At 31.8% G+C, this 20,577-nt stretch overlaps 1 protein-coding gene across 1 annotated transcript; it reads right to left on the reverse strand.

Annotated features, from left to right (window-relative positions):
- Nucleotides 1-16,122: 16,122 nt before the first annotated feature.
- LOC121123045 (beta-1,3-galactosyltransferase 1) lies at nt 16,123-19,682 on the reverse strand. Its single transcript, XM_071890684.1, has 5 exons — nt 18,675-19,682; nt 18,341-18,621; nt 18,046-18,281; nt 17,077-17,369; nt 16,123-17,013 (listed from the first exon to the last, which is right to left on the reverse strand). Coding segments are annotated over exons 2-5 (756 nt in total). The 5' UTR covers nt 18,343-18,621; nt 18,675-19,682; the 3' UTR covers nt 16,123-16,788.
- Between the last annotated feature and the right edge of the window lie 895 nt (nt 19,683-20,577).

Genomic DNA, 20,577 nt, shown 5'->3' on the forward strand with positions numbered 1-20,577 from the left:
AAAATTTAGTTAAGTTTTTCACCTTTTTGTCCTGAATAATTTTATTTTCTGTACATAGCTATGAATTTCTTAAATTTTTCTCCTCAAAATTTAATATTTGAAATTTCATTTTTCCAAATTTGGTTCCCAAAAATAAATTTTTTTGTAAACAGCTGTTTAAATTTTTTTTCAAAAACTAAATTTTTTTTGAACAATTGTGGATTTTTGAAATTGTTTAACAAAAATTTAATAGTTGACATTTTTTCCAAAAATTTAGTTTTTTTGAAAATGGCTGTGGCTTTTTGTAGCCCCCATGGTTTACCTCGGTTGCCTAAATAGTAAACAAAGTATAGCATTTTATTTTCCTTGTATGATATTTTATACTTTGACGCTAGGTTTTAGTTGTAAACTGGCTGCATACGTAATATAATGATTTTTATTATGTCGAGACCTGAGCAAGATAATATGATTTTTTTTTCATGTTTCTCTAAATTGTTAGAGGGAGTGGCACTGATTAAGTATAAGTAAACGTTATAGTATTAATTTACTACATCTAATCTAGAAATCTTATTTGAATAAAGTATATTTGCGTCTCTAGGAAGAACTGGGGCGCAAACTTATGCACATGGAGTTTAAGAGAATAATTTCTACACAGCGTGTTGTCCATGAGCTACGCCGATTCCAACTACGAATTTGGAGACTAGTAGATCCATTTTTTTACTTAAAAAAATATTATTTCAATATAAGGAGGCTTTATCAAATATATTGATTTACCAGAAATAAATAAGCAAACTTATAATAAACAAAATTAGCTTCATCTTAAAAACTGTACGTGCTAGAAGAAATATAAAGACAGATTTGGAAATGCTGTAAGATACACTTAAAATGATTTCTGATAAAAATTATATGTTATTATTAAGGAAGAGATTAAATATAGATAATCTCTTATTTATTCTATAATCTATGTATACTATACAAATAAATCATGTGTTGTACATGGAATCCTTAAGTTATCTGATTAATTAAATTTGTTTTTGTTAGGGATCGATTAATGTATATATATATAGGGAAGACTTGGGAATTTTATTCCTGAAGCCATTAACACCAACAAATATTTTTTTTAATTTCTGAAGGAAACTTTTTAATTTAGTTTCCAAATCGCATAAATTATTTAAAAAGGCCAAAAAATTTGATAGAGGAAACAGAAATGCTCCACATTTTATTTTCTATATGGCTTAAAAGCAACAGTCTACAGTGTCAAGGAGGGCCTGGATAAGGGTGAAAATCTTGGAGAAGTCCCTAGAAGCAATCGTCCAAGAAAATTGAGTAGTGAAGCTGTAGTCAATGCCTTTAAAGAGTAGCTGGATCTTTCTATGACGTAGAAGACATTAGACGTCAATGTTTCAAGGTTCACAGTGTCCAGGTGCATCTAAAAGAGTGGTAATATTTCTCTAGTCTAATCTGGATATTGTCCTCAGTCCTATATAAGGACCAATACAACAGTTGTTGCCATGCCAGAGGTCTACATCTTGCGTAGCTGCAGCAAAAAAAAAGCATCGTTACTCACTTTGGTCTCCCTTAATATATTTAAAAAAAGGTTATGTAGAATGCTCCTTAAAAAGGCTTCAACTTTTAATAGATGTAAGCATAATTAATTATTGATGACCTACTTAGTATGAATGTTTATCATAACTAATGAAAAAAAAATAAGTGAAGAAGTAGGTACTCAGAATACGTTAGGTATATTTATCTCAAAAATAGTTTTATGATTTTTTTAGAAGAGAACATCAAAGTATAAAGAAATAACTAGATTTATACGGAATGGGATGAGTGTTTCTTTGCTTCTTTCCACAGCTGCTTGCAGCTGTTATAATAAAACGTCATGACAGGTGAGCTGCTCTCCTCCGAAATATTCATCTAATTGTTAGAATTGCCACTTTCATTTTATTTTTGCATACCGGCAGGACATGTAAAAATGAATGAAATCTGCGAGCGTGTAGGTCAACTCATACAACTCTATAGTACAAAATATGAGTTAAAGACTCATTTTTAAGGAAGATCGTGTGTAGCTAAAGATCAAGGAAGCACTTTAGTCTCTAGACTACAACCTTCAACCGGGTACTAAATGTGCTGTAGTACTTCAAGAAGAAGGCCTCGGACCTGGTCTCCAATGCTGCTCCACAGAAGCCTTCGGTCATCCGAATTTCGGTGAGGTGTAGACAAGCTCTCTTCTATACTACACTCTACGTGGTACAGCCCTGGGAGGAGATGCTAACTGTAGACCCATTGTGCTTTTAACAAGTCAACAATTTATGGAATTTTTTTATCCAGTTGGCCTTGGTTGCTGTTCAAAGCAGTTGCTGATGTCGTCTTACATAAGAGGCCTTACCCAAATCCTTTACATACCTCCTCTCAGTCCAATCAATTACATTGAGAGCCTTGGGAGGATATCTCATTGACTTGGCCGGACTTCTCATGATTGCAGTGTCCACGTCCTCCGTGATACCATTTTTCCGGTGATTACTGCTGTTTGGAAACCTCACAAGGCTCTAACCTGAAGCAACAATGCTTTTAATTTTGTAGACAAGACTCCGGGAGCATCCTACGACCTTCATGATCAATGACAGTCCCTTGGGCTTGGAGCAAATCAGATACCCTTTGCCTCTTCGCCTCCATGCTGACAACTGTTTATTTTTCAAAGTTTGTTTTTTATTGTTTATTAATCGTAATAGTCCCTACTTTTAATGAAGCAATCTATTATTTCTACAAAAGAAAAAGTTCTACAAAGTTATCCCGAAATCGCCCTGTAACTTTTTTTCACAATTATTCATCATTTTTATTAATGATACGAATCGTATCTGATTCAGGAGTTTTGTGATCTTTGACTTGAGCAATTTGACATTTTTTTACGCCAAAACTTGATGAATTCAATAGAACATTTTCAATGACGTCAGCATGGCTGAAGTCAGCCATTTTAGAGATCTAGATAACTAAGTTTTATCACAATGAAAAGTCTTTTTCATTAACATTAAGGAAAATAGTGAATTATTGAATGTCAAAATGAGAAGAAGAAATAGAAGTACTTAATCCTTACGGTCCATCAAAAATGTATTCCTCTATCGCCTAGTTTTAATATATATCAAACCATAAAATGTGTTAAAAATATGTTATTACATCGATCTGCAATCTTATTTCCATATGGTAGACAATAAATCAACCATTATAATGGAAGGAAAAAGAATATTTTCTCCAAATTTTCCTACTTTTTTCGTCCTTAATCGATCAAATAAATGTAAAAAATTTTAAAAACAAAACAATTTAAGGGATTTTAATAAATATAGCATATATTTAATTCAAATATCAATTAAGTATTTAACGCAATCGTGATTTTTTTTAAATTCTTATAAACATTTGGATCTTGAAGTTTCATCAAGGCCATTTGGCATGTGTTAAGAATATGAACTTTTAACCCCCAAGATTTCAATTATTTTGCAATTTATGAAGTCAGCAATTTTGGGCCTTAAACAACTATGTTTTATCAAAATTGGGCTGACAAATAAAAGGACCCAAACCTTACTGTCTATCAAAAATATATGCCTATACATGGGCGTACTCTGGGGTTGGACTGTAGCCACCCTTACAAAATTAAGGAATTTTTGAATTTTGCTCCAAAAAATTTAATTTTTGTGAATAGCTGTGGATTTCTAATTTTTTTTTCCAAAAAATTTCATTTTTCAGATTTTTTTTATGGTAAATAGCTATGGATTTTGAATTTTTTTTCCAAACAAAACTAATTTTAAAAATTTTTTTCCATAAAAATTTATTTTTATAATTTTCCCAAAAATATTTTATTTTCATTTAATAGCTTTAGATTTTTGAAATTGTGTGGAGTGTGGAATGCTCATGTTAAAAATAGAAACCGAAAATCAACATGGTAACCCTAATAATATGAAGAATGTTTTGGAAGAGAGAAAGAATCATGCTTATGACGGTTGATTAGATCAGCTACAATCAGCTGTGACCAGATAGGAAGGAAAAAAGGATATAATAAAAAAATTTATTATTTTGAATTTTTTTCCAAAATATTTAATTTTTTGTGAATAACCGTGGATTTTTGAAATTTTTATTCTAGAATTAATTTTTTTCAGAATAGTTATAAATTATTGTAATTTTTTTCCAATAAAATATAATAAGTGAAATTTAAATATTCAACTTTTTTTCAAGAAAATTTAATTTTTCAACTTTTAATTTTTGGACTTTAAAAAAAAAAATTCCATAAACCAAGCCCCACAAAAAATAAACCTGGGACGCCACTGACTAGTGTTGGGTCGGTACATTATCGGTCCAAATCGATCACGTGATCAAATCACTCAGTTGGCTAAAAAAATTAACAACGATTTAGTAGTGTGACTCTGCCTTGCATTGTCTGCGCACTGAAGACGTGACCCGCAAAAAAAGAAGCTTTTAGAATCATACAACCGTCTTGCAGAGACATGGGAGTATCCCAAGGTTATAGCATAACGCATTTACGACATATATTTGACTTCCACCACGCATTTAATATTGACGTCATAGTAAATGAGGGGTTGTGTGTTTTGTCAAAATCTGTTTTTTCTGCCCAACAGTGGGTACGATACATTAAATTGAAAATTATAGCAATCGTGGCGTCATAGAGTATGAGTGGTTACGTGTTTTGTCAAAATCCGCCAGTCTTGCCCAGCAGTCGGTACGATATATCAAATTAAAAATGCTAGAAAGCCCGATCATCTGATGTATTTCCATTAACATTGGGAGTATCCTATGTGGCAATAGAAACGAAATGAACTATCATAATGAATATTCTATATTATTTTCAAAAAGGTGTGTGACGTCACATGTTTTATTTCTCTAATTTATATCGGCTTAGACCCTGGTCCATCGACTCACTTAGTTGAGACCGATGGAAAGTCGGTCAGTTCATTCAGTTCAGACCGACCCAGCACTAGTGGGCACCTCCTGCTAGTATATATAGTGATTAAAATTGTTTGTATATTAGGCATGTTAAAACTAAAACGAGAAGCTACGTTGTAACCGTAACAATTTGAAGAATGTTTTGGAGGAGATCAGCCACAATTAGCTGTTACAATGGAAGAAGGAAAAAGGAGAAAATCAAGTACATTTGCTAGTATTACTCCGATGTCGATCCCCAATTCTACTCTGACTCCAACAAGGACTTACAATTATAACTCCACAACCAATCCTGAGAGTTACTCTCTGTCTATTATGAGCACACAATAACGTTCAAATAGGTTTGGAATATAATTGCATCTATTTAGAAAATAATTTTCACTACTTAGGAATTAAATAATAATGACAACTGCTAAGGAAATTAAAATTTGTTCTTTATACAACCAATTACAAATTAACGGGCCAGCTAAAAAACACACCAGGTTTACATGTATAAATATATAATACCTTAAATGTTTTAAAAATATTTACTATGAGTACATCGTTAAACAATCTTGTTTAGATAAAAATTAACTAGTTCAATGAAAAGAATAAGATTTTTTTTTAATTATCCGGCTTTTCTGTTCTTTAACCAATCCGATAAATACAACAAATGTACAAATCTAGCCAATTATACATTCGTACTTCTGTGTTGAAGATAAACCCGAACTATGACAATGGAAGTAATAATATATTTTTATTTAATATCCGACATTTCTAGTCCCAAATCTCTCAAAAAATAATAATTATTCTACAAATTTAGACTTTTCATAAGGATTTTGAGTACATATTACTACTTTGATTGAATTCAAATATCAGTGTTATATTGGCAATCAAATGCAGATGTTCAGTTTTTCTTTATTCTTAAAAAATTTGTAATTTAGTCACGTTTTTTCATTACCAAAAACTTTGAATTTCAAAATGAGGTAAAAAAATGTATAAGCATATATATTTAAATGATTTCTTCTTTTTAGGAACTACTAAACCGTACTGAACCACGTTCCGTGGTCCGCGGTTCATACCGAACCGTGGGTTTATGGTACCGTTCCATCCCTATTTCATTTATGTAATTCATTTTAAAAATTGTGACGAAAGAGTATGACAGTTTCGGAGTAGATAAGAAATAAGTAGCACTTGGTTTGCTTGAATTATTTGCAAAATCCCAGATAATTTCCAACATTTCTTCTGTTTCTTTTTAGATGACAGGTTGAGTGATACAAACAAGGGAACAACGTGTAAGTCGTTTGAATTTTCAAAATAGGGAAAAATGCCTAATTAATAAGAGTCTTACTATTTAGTAGATTACCAACATATACTTTTTTTTTAAATGTAGGATTTCGACAGTTTTCACATTCCTAATTATGATTTATATGCATAATAAATTGTTTTTGACGTTATTAAAAATGAATTAGGGCTGGATGGTACGTTAAACCCACGGTTTGGTACGAACCGCAGTACACGGTACGTGGTTCGGTACGGTTTAATAGTATAATGTTTTTTTAATTAGATTTAATGTAGTAGTTTTTGAAGTTTTTTCGATATTTTATTTTTTAATAATTTATTTTCTGTACAAATATATACTTAATTTCTATAAAAAAACAAAGTTTCATATACAATATACATGGGTTATATAATAATGTTATTCATAAATTTATTATTTAGGAATCAAATAGAAGAGCTAGTCTATATTTTTCGGTAATAAACAAGGTCAATTAGAAATTGCGATATCACCCGCTGTCGAAAAAAATATTTGGTTGATGCAAATGTACCGGTTGTTGCTAGGTTTCCTAAAGCTAACTTGGAAACATTGGGAATTTTATTTAAATTATCTCTCATTTTGTAAGTCAATTTTTTATAAATAAAAACATAAATTATTAATACCTAACCATCTGAATCTATTCATTTAAAAAAATAATAACCAAAGTTTTAAAAAACGTACCTAACCAATCGGTGATACAACCCCGTGCCGTATGAACCCTAAAATGAAGTCCCTGTATCATATGGTTTCAGATACTGCGAATTTTGCGTAATACAGTGTTTGAAATTATCCTGACTCCCTGTATAGTGCAGTATCTTCCCTTGTTCTAGGGTTTTTATATTATTATAATAAAATTATAAAAAGTATATGACGTAAACAAGAATTTTTGTAGTTGCTAATGAGCTCGGTCATACTCTACCTATATGTTCATATTATGGAAGTGTACAATTTTAGGCTACTCTGTACAAGTTTGCCAGCATGTCATACATTCTGAATCATGATAGTAGAATTACTTTCAGGAATACTTTGCACAGTATGAATTTGGTATTGATTTCGGGAAAAATATGATGATAAAACTATTTGCTAGTACACCCCCATAAAAATAGGGTAAATTAAAAAAATGCATGTCATTTTGTAGCATTTCTTCGTGAAGCAAAAATATGCCATAAACATCAAAAGATTTATTTTAACAACTAAGTCATTTTTTAAAAAGATGTAATACTCTTGAAGGAATATTTTAAGTAATGTTGCAAAGAATGTTCTACGTAAATGTGAATTATATTAACATAAAAACTTGTAATAAAATTTGTGAATGCACAAAAAGTTATTTTGGTGAGAATAAATCATGTATATTTACCATTGATTATATAACACGTCTTTATCTTTATTATATCACGCAACCTTTTATCCAAAAAGAAACCGGGGGAAAAGACCAAAATCATCTGGTAGCTGGGAAAATACGTTCATCTTATCAACTGTTATGTACTCCAAGACTATCACTATTATATTGCTTCTCCCCAATGTTTAAAATGAATTATTTGGCCAAATTGGAACCAAAGATTGAGATGAAGGATTTTAAATAAAGAATTTACTGTACATTGGATGAGGATAATGAGGAAGAATTGAATATTCCATGGATGATCGACATATTAGTGGTCTAATTTTGAACTACTTTAATACAAATGACTAAAATATAAGTTGTGATAATGTGGTAGTGTGGCACATTATAAAGTTCGATATTCCTATAGTTATCTTACTCATAAATTTTAATAGATTAAATGAAAGGATAGTACCAATTAATAGTTGGTGATTGAAATGACCAATGTTGTAATTAAATAAGGCATTTTAAGACAAATATGCTTCAACTTGTACCAATTGGGCATACAAGTTGCAACTTATACGGACATCGCAACTTCTACACAACCTATATATACATTTCCTAATATTGAAATCCTACAAAGTATTTTATTCGTTACTGCATGATGTATAATATTACTTACTAATATTTTATTAAAAGTCTAGCTATACATTTCTATTTGCAAATGATAGCCAAATTTTCTTCATAGAAATAATTTAATGGCCAATATATATATTATACATACGACAATGGACCAACAACAAATAGTATTTCTGGTCTTTTGGGTACGGAGCATAAGTTTATAATAAATTATTACTTCGTTTATTTATCAAAAAGAATACACTATGAAGTAATCAAGACGTAGCTAAGGGAGACGAAGGAATCAACAGCTGACAACAAAATACAATAGATATTTTTGTGTTAGTGAGGTAACGCCGTGATAAGAGAAGGATAGGATTTGTGTTCTTTGGTACATTAGTGGTGATGAAAATCGTGTGTAGAAGGGGCATGTTGAAAAAAAAAATCGAAAATTAACATGGTAACCCTTACAATTTGGAGAAGATCCACTACAGTCAGCTGTCACAAGGAAGAAGGGGGTGAAGGAAATAAAGAAGAACATTAGTCAGAATTACTCCAATGTTCGTCCTCAATTCTACTCTGAGTCCAAGAAGACCCTAAATTATGACTCTGCAACAAATCCTCAGGTTACTCTCCGTCTTTTATGTGCATACACGAATGTTCAATCAGGTTTTGAATATAAGATCTTAGATGTGAGGTTCCATCTCACCCGCACGTATAGTCCAGATCTGGCACAAAATGATTATCACCTTTTGAAGCATTAGTATGAAAGGCTTTTGGAAATGAAGTGATCAAGTTTTTTATTAATAGAGACGAAGACTTCTTCAATTGAGGAATTATGAAATTGTCTTCAAAATGGAAAAAGTTATTCAAAAAAACTTGATTTAAATCGGATAATCCAAACTATGTTAATTTTATTATCAAAATAAAGGGGGGGGGGGTTCTCTCAGAACAGAAAAGGTCTTACCACACTTGGAAGCCAAATAATGAAACAGATCTGTATGAAATTTAGCAAGTAGACATATAAAATAACATATAGTAGCAAATTCCTACTTTTTTTTTTCTTTTCTTTTTTGGCCTCCAAGGTAATTAAATGCCTGTTTTTGACCTAAATAAAACCGCCTTTCACTCCTCTTTTTATGGTATATCTCTCCTTCTCTCTGATTCTTCATAATTTATTTTTTTTCCCTCTGTATCCTTCTACATCCCTCTCTACATTTATTCTACCTTCGTTCTTTGTTTTTATTCCCCTCTTAATGATGTAAATCCGCTAAGTTTTTTAGCTGGCGCGTTAATTTGTAATTGGTAGTATAAAAAAGGGATTTTCTTTTCCTTAGTAGTTGCCATTTATAATTTAATTCCTGAGTAGTGAAAATCCTTTCCTAAATTGATTCAATTACATTCAAAACCTGACTGAACATTCCGGTGTGCTCATAAAAGATGGAGCGTAACCCTCAGGATTTGTTGCGGAGTGATAATTGTAAGTCCTTGTTGGACTCAGAGTAGAATTGGGCATCTACATTGGAGTCATTTTAGCAAATGTCATTGTTTATATCCTTTTCTCCTTCCTCCCTTGTCACAGCTGATTGTAGCTGATCTAATGAAACGTCATGAGCATCATTCTTTCTCTCCTCCAAAACATTCTTCAAATTGTCAAAGTTAGCATTTTGATTTTTGGGTTCATTTTTTTAAAGGCCCATTTTACACTGGATTTTCATAAGTGTCACCTCTATTCAGGGTTTATCCCCCCCCCCACTCAAAGGGAGCTAGCAACACCAATGGTACTACGGATAATACTGCTTTCCAACATATGATTAAAATGTTTATTTTAAAAAGCTGTCATTATTCTTTATTTGGTAAAAAGAAGAAATATATTAATGGAGACCAAAGTAAGTAACGATACTTTTTGATTTTGGCTTGATGACTCGGAGATGATTTGACTTAGACACCGCCGGTGTTAGACTCTACCGGATTGTACAAATTTTTTGAGACTAAAATGAACATATTCAACAATGATTTATATTCTTTTATAAATTTAGTATACAAAACAATTTCATTATATGCAATTTATAATAACGATATGAAGGATAATTAATATTGACTATGACCACCCTAGGTGGAAATAACAGCTTCTAGTTGGCAGTGAAATTTGCTGCAGCTACGTAAGATGTAGACCTCTGACATGGCAACAACTGTTGTATTGGTCCTTATATAGGACTGAGGACAATATCCAGATTAGACTAGAGAAATATTACCACTCTTTTAGATGCACCTGGACACTGTGAACCTTGAAACATTGACGTCTAATGTCTTCTCCGTCATAGAAAGATCCAGCTACTCTTTAAAGGCATTGACTACAGCTTCACTACTCAATTTTCTTGGACGATTGCTTCTAGGGACTTCTCCAAGATTTTCACCCTTATCCAGGCCCTCCTTGACACTGTAGACTGTTGCTTTTAAGCCATATAGAAAATAAAATGTGGAGCATTTCTGTTTCCTCTATCAAATTTTTTGGCCTTTTTAAATAATTTATGCGATTTGGAAACTAAATTAAAAAGTTTCCTTCAGAAATTAAAAAAAATATTTGTTGGTGTTAATGGATTCAGGAATAAAATTCCCCAAGTCTTCCCTATATATATATACATTAATCGATCCCTAACAAAAACAAATTTAATTAATCAGATAACTTAAGGATTCCATGTACAACACATGATTTATTTGTATAGTATACATAGATTATAGAATAAATAAGAGATTATCTATATTTAATCTCTTCCTTAATAATAACATATAATTTTTATCAGAAATCATTTTAAGTGTATCTTACAGCATTTCCAAATCTGTCTTTATATTTCTTCTAGCACGTACAGTTTTTAAGATGAAGCTAATTTTGTTTATTATAAGTTTGCTTATTTATTTCTGGTAAATCAATATATTTGATAAAGCCTCCTTATATTGAAATGATATTTTTTTTAAGTATAAAAATGGATCTACTAGTCTCCAAATTCGTAGTTGGAATCGACGTAGCTCATGGACAACACGCTGTGTAGAAATTATTCTCTTAAACTCCATGTGCATAAGTTTGCGCCCCAGTTCTTCCTAGAGACGCAAATATACTTTATTCAAATAAGATTTCTAGATTAGATGTAGTAAATTAATACTATAACGTTTACTTATACTTAATCAGTGCCACTCCCTCTAACAATTTAGAGAAACATGAAAAAAAAATCATATTATCTTGCTCAGGTCTCGACATAATAAAAATCATTATATTACGTATGCAGCCAGTTTACAACTAAAACCTAGCGTCAAAGTATAAAATATCATACAAGGAAAATAAAATGCTATACTTTGTTTACTATTTAGGCGACCGAGGTAAACCATGGGGGCTACAAAAAGCCACAGCCATTTTCAAAAAACTAAATTTTTTGGAAAAAATGTCAATTATTAAATTTTTGTTAAGCAATTTCAAAAATCCACAATTGTTCAAAAAAATTTTAGTTTTTGAAAAAAAATTTAAACAGCTGTTTACAAAAAAATTTATTTTTGGGAACCAAATTTGGAAAAATGAAATTTCAAATATTAAATTTTGAGGAGAAAAATTTAAGAAATTCATAGCTATGTACAGAAAATAAAATTATTCAGGACAAAAAGGTGAAAAACATAATTTAATTTTTAATTTTTATTTTAAAAACAAAAATACCTTAATTTGGGGAAGGGGGATACAGCCCCTCCATCCCCACACCCTCTGGACACTTCTGACAATATTGAAGTAAAATTGTATAACGAGGTAATAACATTTTGATTTTTCAATCCAATAATAGGTTTATTTGTTGTTCTCATTTTTACATAGTTAGTGGGAAGAAAATGAATATCTCCATTTTTTTTATGACATAAAGTTATGTAGAGTGTGCAAACGCAAATCGTAGCCCGTCAATGTGTATGAAATGAATAAATATGAGATCTATAACAAGAAGAAACAAACAGAAGCAGTTATACTTTGTTATACTGACATTCGGCTGCAATATTTCATAAATACGAACCAATTATTATTCCTCATATTAAAAATATGTTTGATTTACATCAGGGAGCAATATATACAGTGCACCCTGCATTCACGTACGGTGCTATATGCACACGCCTGCAATATTTCATTAATAAGACTACAATCTTATTTTTGGGATGAAAATATGTTTATGATATACATCATGGAGCACTAGTTGAGCAGCGCAGTTGATGACTTGTTGTCGTATATTCATACATACAAAATTCAAACTTTGCTTTATTAATATAGATTTCATTTTTGTTTCAATGTCAAATCTAAAGAAAGTAAAGTGGGTAGAGCCAAGTCTACCCACTTTTAATGTCGCTCTACTGTGTCAATTTTTAGCCATCGGAATATTTTTTCATTATTAGAACTGACAGAGAATAGAAGAAGATGAAATAAGAACCACTCTAATGAATACTTTTGAATAGAGGACAACGCATTTTCAAATCCTTGGTTTACTCTCTTTTCTCATAATAATATATGAAGCAGAAAAAGAAAGCCACTTCTTAAATATTAAATAAAGAGTAAGTATATCTATCAAAAGAACCTTGAATAAAACTTTCTTCCACAACAAAGATAATACTTTATATGAATGTGTCGTCGAATAGCGCCTCTATATACAATCAAACTTACAAATTTGTATTATTAGTGATGAGAATCTGTCTGAGAAGGATCTTTTTTCAGTCTGTTTTAAAATGGATTTTTATGAACGATTATGGTAAAACCGCCCTAAGTTTCAGACCGTGTATCGACCTTTAATCAGTTTCAAATCGTGGATCGATTGTATTTTCTATTTGTACACATATAAAGAGAGTTTTAGATTCCAAGATGTCCCAACATTTACAAAAACTTGTGACGGGACGATTAAAAAAAAATTCCAATGCTGATTCTGTTGCAATTCCAGATACTTAGCTAGTACCAATAAATAATATGAATAAGAAATGTGCGACTAGAGTTGAGTAGTTTCTAATGCAAAAAGAGTGCAAGGAGAATGCGAGAGCGATACATGTGGCACACCTGAATTAAGACATTTGTTAATATCAGTTACCTATTATTCGATTTTGGGGGTGGGATGATGGATTACTGCTAGGAAGAGTAAACCGAACTTTCAGATCCAGATCCGAAATAAAAATTAGACAGATACTTGCCTGTAATTTTATTAACATTTTACTACGACCGTCGTATCTCTAGTTGTACTTTATAAAATATGACCTGAAAGACTTGCGAGATTTTTTCTTGTTGGTAATCTGAGCAAGGTTTTTAACTTATTTTCCAAAGCTGTCACAATTATTCTTTAATTCTTGAAGAGAGAACAAATCTACACAAGTTTAAAGTCAACAATGGTTCATAAAATCCATTGAGGATTTGTTGGGGATCTATAAGTATAAGTTCTTGAATGACACAGAGTAGAACTGGGGATGGACATCGTAGTAGTTAATGCCTGGAGTTTACATTTTTGTAAGGAAGAAAGAGAGCAAGCAGAAGGCGGGAGTGAGAAATATGGTACTACTAAGTTAAGACCATAATTATTATCAACTACCTGCTATATGATTTTAGGGCTAGAAAATGAATTACTTTTATAAAGAGGAGTACCTCTTACATTGAAAATAGCAATGGTGCAGCTAAAATATTATAATTATACTTAAATCCATATATATTTATTTTATTATACATTTTAAAATCATTTTCACCAAAGATCAGCAATAAGGCTTACTTTTGAGGGAGAAGTTAACACAACGACGGCCTATTAAATAATGAACAAAATAGAAGAAAGAGAACACGCACAACCGTTTTTCCTTTTTTTTTTATAAAGGTAATTTTTTCATTACAAACTACTCAACTTTATGCATGACATCATTTTTAACATAAAGTGGGGTATTTCTGGGACATGGACAGCCGGGAACACATCTCCAAGGACGGGGACGTCTGGTCACACTCCTATTATTCAAAATCAAGTCTAGAAATTAGAAATCCCAAGACAAAGCTTTTTAAAGTAGAAATATTTCATAAAAAAAAAACAAAGCACAGGCATATTATAACTCCGATGATAATTAATTGCTTCAAATTCTAATACACAAAGACAATTTTTCAATTTACTTTCAATTTGCAAAGTTCTTTGTACGCAAATAATTCAACAGATGCCTTAGAGCCAAAATGCCATCAGATCCGGTGTCATGCAATAATTATAAATTGGTACATTTTTTCCAAATTAGTTAACTAGAACCGGGTTCTTGTCTAGAGTCACAACCCCAAAGCATCTGCTAACAGAGCAGAATGAGGCAGACAGAATGAGCATAGGCAAGATTCTTATTAACCAATGAAGAGCAAAGGTGGTTACGTCCGGATTTTGTTTCGAACGAGAAAATCTTAACTATTTACGCCAAGAATAACCGTAACCGTGGATCTGTCTGGACTCTGATCCTAGCAGTCGTCAGCACGGAGGGACATGTTATGCCCCTCTTCTTCCAAGAGGACCAGAAGGTGACCAAAGATGTCTACAAGGACATCTTCAAGGACGCAGTCATCCCATGGATGAATTAGGTCACTGATGGGAAGCCATGTACATTCCAGCAAGACTCAGCACCTGCCAAGATTGTCGAAGAGTTATTAGGAGAAAATGTGCTGGATTTTTGGCACCCTTCTATTGGCCAGCCAACAGCCCGAACCTCAATCCCTGTGATTATTACCTGTGGGGCAGGTGGTTAGGATTTCCTGCAAGAATAATCATGCCTCAGTTGAGGCCTTAAGGCTGCCATCGTTAAGACAATGTAGGACCTGGATCCACGCAAGGTAGCAAGGACATACAAGGCATTCATGCGCCGTGTTCACAGATCATGATCGAGAACGAAGTCCCAAAGGATAGATAGTCTAAAGATGGAGAAGAGGAAAAGTCCCGGAGAGAAAAGGATGCAGTGTAGATGTTGTGGAGCTAGAGAATAGCAGAAACAATTAGAATCCCCCTCTCAAAAACACAAGGCAAAGTGTCGAACGTGTTGAAAGGTTGGATACACTGCACGGATGTGCTGGAGGAACCAGGATAAAAACAAAAGAGTAGAAGTGGTGGTGTAAGAAGCACCAGATATTCAAGAGAGAAACACTTCTCTGCAGTATTTTCTAGATAACATTCTAATAGAAATGGAAGGCGGATAGTGGATTGAGTTTGAATCTGGAGAAAGAAATCTAAAGGGAAGAGTAATTTTTTGGAAATGTAAAGAGACCACTACTGGGGTATAGGGAAATTTTGGGTTTAAAATATATTAAAAAATACTATTGATAATTCGGAATTTTCGAAAAATTCCGGAGGAATATAAAATAGAACTAAGAGTAGAAGCAATCTCATTAGTCAAATGGGTATTAAGGAAAGTTCCAATCCCCATGTATGATTTACTAAAAGTTTAAATAAAAAAATTAGAAAATGACGGTATCATTGAAAAAGTTGTTGACCTAAAGTATTAGTGTTCACCCATTTTAGTTGTAAATAAGGCAGTGAGAATATGTTTGTGTGTGGATTATGAAAAACTAAATAAATATATTCGAATTCCTAGAGGTATCCAATAGGTTTGTGTCACAACATTATAGCTCACATACAAGGAGGTTATTTTCAAAGTTGGATACAGTTATGGCAATTATGGGATTCCATCATATTCTTTTGGAGGAAAAAATCACTTTCATATTATATCTTCTTATAATTAGACCGTTTTACCAATATCATGATAGTATTTTTCGTTGTTGTAATTTAGTTGTTTATCATGAAGCAAATAACAGCACGCAACAATTCAAAAAAGAACTTATCCGGGAGTCCCTTTCAATGGATATCCTTCTTTGAGTTAGTGATTCAAAAGCTTTAAATATCCTTTATAAACGTTATTTCAAAAAAACTTTAATTATACTTAATAAAAACACTTTTGATAAAAATGAAATTTAATCTTATTTTGATAAATATATATTTATATATATAATGTCTATAATTTTTATTTTGTTTTTGACAAAGGCATTTTTTAGCTATTGATGACGTTGGACCTCGATCCACTACTTAGTTTAATGCATTACTCTCCACCAAAATATTATTCAAATATTCTGGGTTACCATGTTGATTGTCAGTTGTTGTTTTTTTAACATGCTTAAAATACACACGATTTTCATCAGAACACTTATTAAGAGAAAAGATACAGAAACATCTACAGCTGACAATAAAATATATTGTATACTTTAGTATTAGCGAGGGTACGCCGTCTTACATTGTTATATCCAAGGTATTTCATAACAAAATGTCCAATTTTTACACCTTTTATTCCTCAACACCATGTGTTAGAGATTTGGATACATAAGTTATGACTTATTTGGCATTAAATTTAATGTAAAATAGGAAAATATTAACTGTTACTACATAACATGTCATACACTAAAAATATATATATATATATACAGCAATCTCACAATGAAACAGGTAAAAATAAATAAAAGTTCTGGAAGATACTATTTTACGAAGAATAAATAGTTTAATTTTTTCTGTAAGATCACATTTGTTTCCATTTCTTCATAATCATAACTAATAAGGCATATATGCTTGAAATATATTTATCAAACGATTTTATATGCAGGTAACTTTTTTTCTATTTCATGGTACATCTCTTTACGGTAATGAATAACAGGAAATGCTACATCATTATTGACGTCAAAACTCTGTAGACCCATAGGCCAAGTTATTAACCCCTTTAGTTCTCGTGGCTCTATTCCACATCGCTTAGCACAAAATCCAGTGATGAAAACGTCTTCAAGATGAAAAAATGGGAGATTATAGGATTCCTATCAGTAAAAAATATGTTTAGAATTTTTAAATCATAAATCATGAAGGACAAAAAGACTTGCTTCAAATAAACATTGTACGGTTTCAAAGGACATGATTGACATCATTCCACGGAGAAACGGAGGATAGATTTCATCCGCAAACATGTAACTTGGAACTCCCCATTTGGACAATTTTTTTGTACTTTTAGGATTCGTATGTGGCTTACCTTTGGTATCAAGTCCTCCCAATAGATATGGACCATTACATTGATTGTTTAAATCATTCAACTTCTTTAAAAGTAGAGGCACATTAACAAGGACGTCATCATCTATTGATATAACAATTTTTGGCCTATGAACCCATTTAACAGTCTCTAAAATACACAAACGTACTCACATAAAGTATCATATCTCTAATTATTGAAGGGACGTCTGCAGGGGGAGAGCTGGAAATTAAGTAATTTTTCTTTTTACTAATTTTTTTTCGTCATTCAGGGAAATTATACAGCAGAGCCAAAAATTTCATATTTAAAATTTTTTTCAAAAAATTTAATTTTTGTGAATAGCTACGGATTTGAAATTTCTTTGCAAAAAGTTTAATATTTGAAATTTAACTTTGGAGTATTTAAAAAAAATTAAATTTTTGTGAGTAACTGAATTTTGGAAGTTTAAAAAAAAAATATTTGATATTTAATTTTTAAAACTTTTTTTCCAAAAAATTTAATTTTCTGCCAGTACCTATTTATTTTTGAATTTTTTTTTCAAAAAATTTAATATTTAAATTTTTGAAAATTTTTCTAAAAAAATTTATTTTTTTTTTAGTGAAAAGCTATGGATTTTTTTTTTTTTTAATTCAATAAAAGTAATATGTGAGATTGTTTTCTAAAATAATCTATTTTTTGTTTATAGAAATAGATTTTTTTAAATTTTAATTTTTGGATTTTTTTAGCGAAATAATTCCAAAAACTATGCCATCCTCAAAAAAAATGTATATAAATATATATAATCCTGTGGACGCCCCGTTTATATACAGACTTTAATTTACTCTACCTACTACGAACTTGAAAGCACTGACGGTTTTAAGAGTAAGGTTATAATAGGAGTCAACAAATGATCCTTGAAGAATATCTCCATGGATATTAATTTCATTTTGGAGTTCCTTGGAATTCGTCCAGTCTTTGTTATTCCCTAATATAAATACTGTCCGTGAATGAGGACTTAATTTAGTAAGATGTTTTCCCCAGGATCCACGAATATTCTCCCGTTTCTCGTAACCATCAACTTGCCTAAATTGTTTTTCATTAAAGTGTTAATTCTGTGATAAATTGGCATTTGATGTACTTACATTTTGACAAGGATTAATAGTTCTGTGGCTATAGGGTCAATTTCTCTAGGCAATATCGTAAAGAAATCCGATTTTTAGGGATATAGTCCTCCAATACTCTTGAGATATTTGGTGGCCATCCATCAACTATTGGGCCAGTGTATGTTGAGCTGTTGGTATAGTTAAACTTAAAATCCGTCTTTGGCAGACTTTGGAACAATCTTCTAGTTTTTTTATCACAAGCAGAGGATCTCAGTGATGAATCCATTGTAATGTCCCCTTCAAACATTTTTATAACATATCTATTGTGGTACAATGATGATAATATATTAAAATATATTAAGTGACGCCTTACGTGAAATTGATCATACAAATAAATATAATCACAGCAATGACAAGTCGAATAAATCTAATCCTTAATGTAAGCTTGAACAAGTTAGAAATAAAGCTAGAAAGTCTCATAATTAGTTCTTTAAAGTAATAAGTCACAAACTATTCATAAAAAAATATGAAATATATCATAATTTGAATATTTTATATTTGTTGCTCTCTTTCTCTGAAAACTTAAAATTAAAAAAAAATTAGTTGAGAACATATTCGTAAAGCTGTGTTGCATGGTGAGATAGGTTACTGTATTGAGATTAGAATAGGAAAACAGTTGTTGCGTTTTCTCTTTTTTCTTATTTATTAATTCTTTATCAAATCATTGTTGTGATCAGATCTCCCTTGTATAAAGAATCTATAGTTAGCCGCGTTCTTATGGGGAAATACCAGATTACAAAACTAAGTTACGTCAGGCTCCCAACTATGCACTCCCGCTAGGGTAATGGCTACACCTCACTTTTATAGTGGGTAGGGTTAATGCTATGTAATAGCTTAGCACATGCTCGAAACGACTACGAGCAGTCATGCAATGATGCATGTTCCCACACATCAGACCCCAGTATGACTGTACACCACCCGCCACTCGCTTCATCCCGCGCATTCATAAATCTTAACATTTGTATGAGTAATTATTTAATCATTTTAGTTCTGTTCCACCAAGGAGAGACGCGACAAGAGTGAGCTTGCGGGGAGCCGCTGTTGACATTTCTAACCCAACAGTGTTGTCACTTTTACCCAAATAAGACTTAGAATACCTCCTATTTTGGTTGTTTTTGTTATTAACAACAGTCTCTAAATGTTTGGGATTTGAAATTTGGATGAACATTGGGAAAATTAGTTGAAATTAGTAAAATTTTGAAGCAGTATTTCTTCTGTCCAACCTGTCATTCCCCACTTGACACCTCCGCTATTGCCCACCAGAGAGAAATTCCCCAAGGTCAAGAACCAATGTTTTAGAGGAAGATGTCAACACCCCCAGGACTTATTAAATAATAAACAAAGCTGATTGTAGCTGATCTAATTAAATGTAATGGGCATTATTCTTTCTCTCCTCCAAAACATTTTTCAAATTGTCAGGGTTACCATGTTGATTTTCAGTTGTTTTTTTTAACATGCCCATTGGACACAGGATTTTCATAACTAATGATGATATAGGAACAAGTTATTACCATGTCGATCCTCAATTCTCCTCCGAGTCTAACAAGGACCAAGGGCGTCTGCAGTGGCTTATAGTACTCCCCCCCAAAAAAAAAAAAAGGAAATTTTGATTTTTAATAGAATTTTTTTCGTCATTCGGGCAAATTATGCAGCAGAGCAAAAAATTAGTATTTGAAATTCGCCAGAGTGATACAGCTGTATCTGAGTTCCAAATATCTAATGGATCTGAAAAAGTTGTTTTAGACACCAGACGGTGTAAATAAATTAAGGAAGGGGTGGGGTAGATCATAGATCCAGGTCCGCTACAATGCTTGCAGACCCTATAATATGATAACTATAATATTTCTTAAGCCAGGGTTACCTGTGCAAAGGTCCTCCTACTCTAATACACTTTAGCTGGGGCCCCTATTAAACGAAACATGTGTACTATGTATTTGTAGACTGAAAGCAATCCTCAATTCTCCATCTTCCTGCGGATTTGTATTTTTATATCAATCAATGGGCTTTGTTTATAATTCCTGTCATTTCATACTCTATCATTGATACTTATTTTGATAAAATTATTAATACAATGTACATAATAATTAATAATCAATCTCTAAATATTAATTAACAGTTAGCAACCAGAAAAATACATAAGGCTAGCTACCATATGTTTCTTTAAATGTTTCCTTTCGTTTTTGATAAAGGACTTTAGGGTCTGGAGTCCTTTAGTT

The sequence above is a fragment of the Lepeophtheirus salmonis genome, chromosome 8, assembly GCF_016086655.4.
Source record: "Lepeophtheirus salmonis chromosome 8, UVic_Lsal_1.4, whole genome shotgun sequence".
NCBI classification, from domain to species: domain Eukaryota; kingdom Metazoa; phylum Arthropoda; class Copepoda; order Siphonostomatoida; family Caligidae; genus Lepeophtheirus; species Lepeophtheirus salmonis.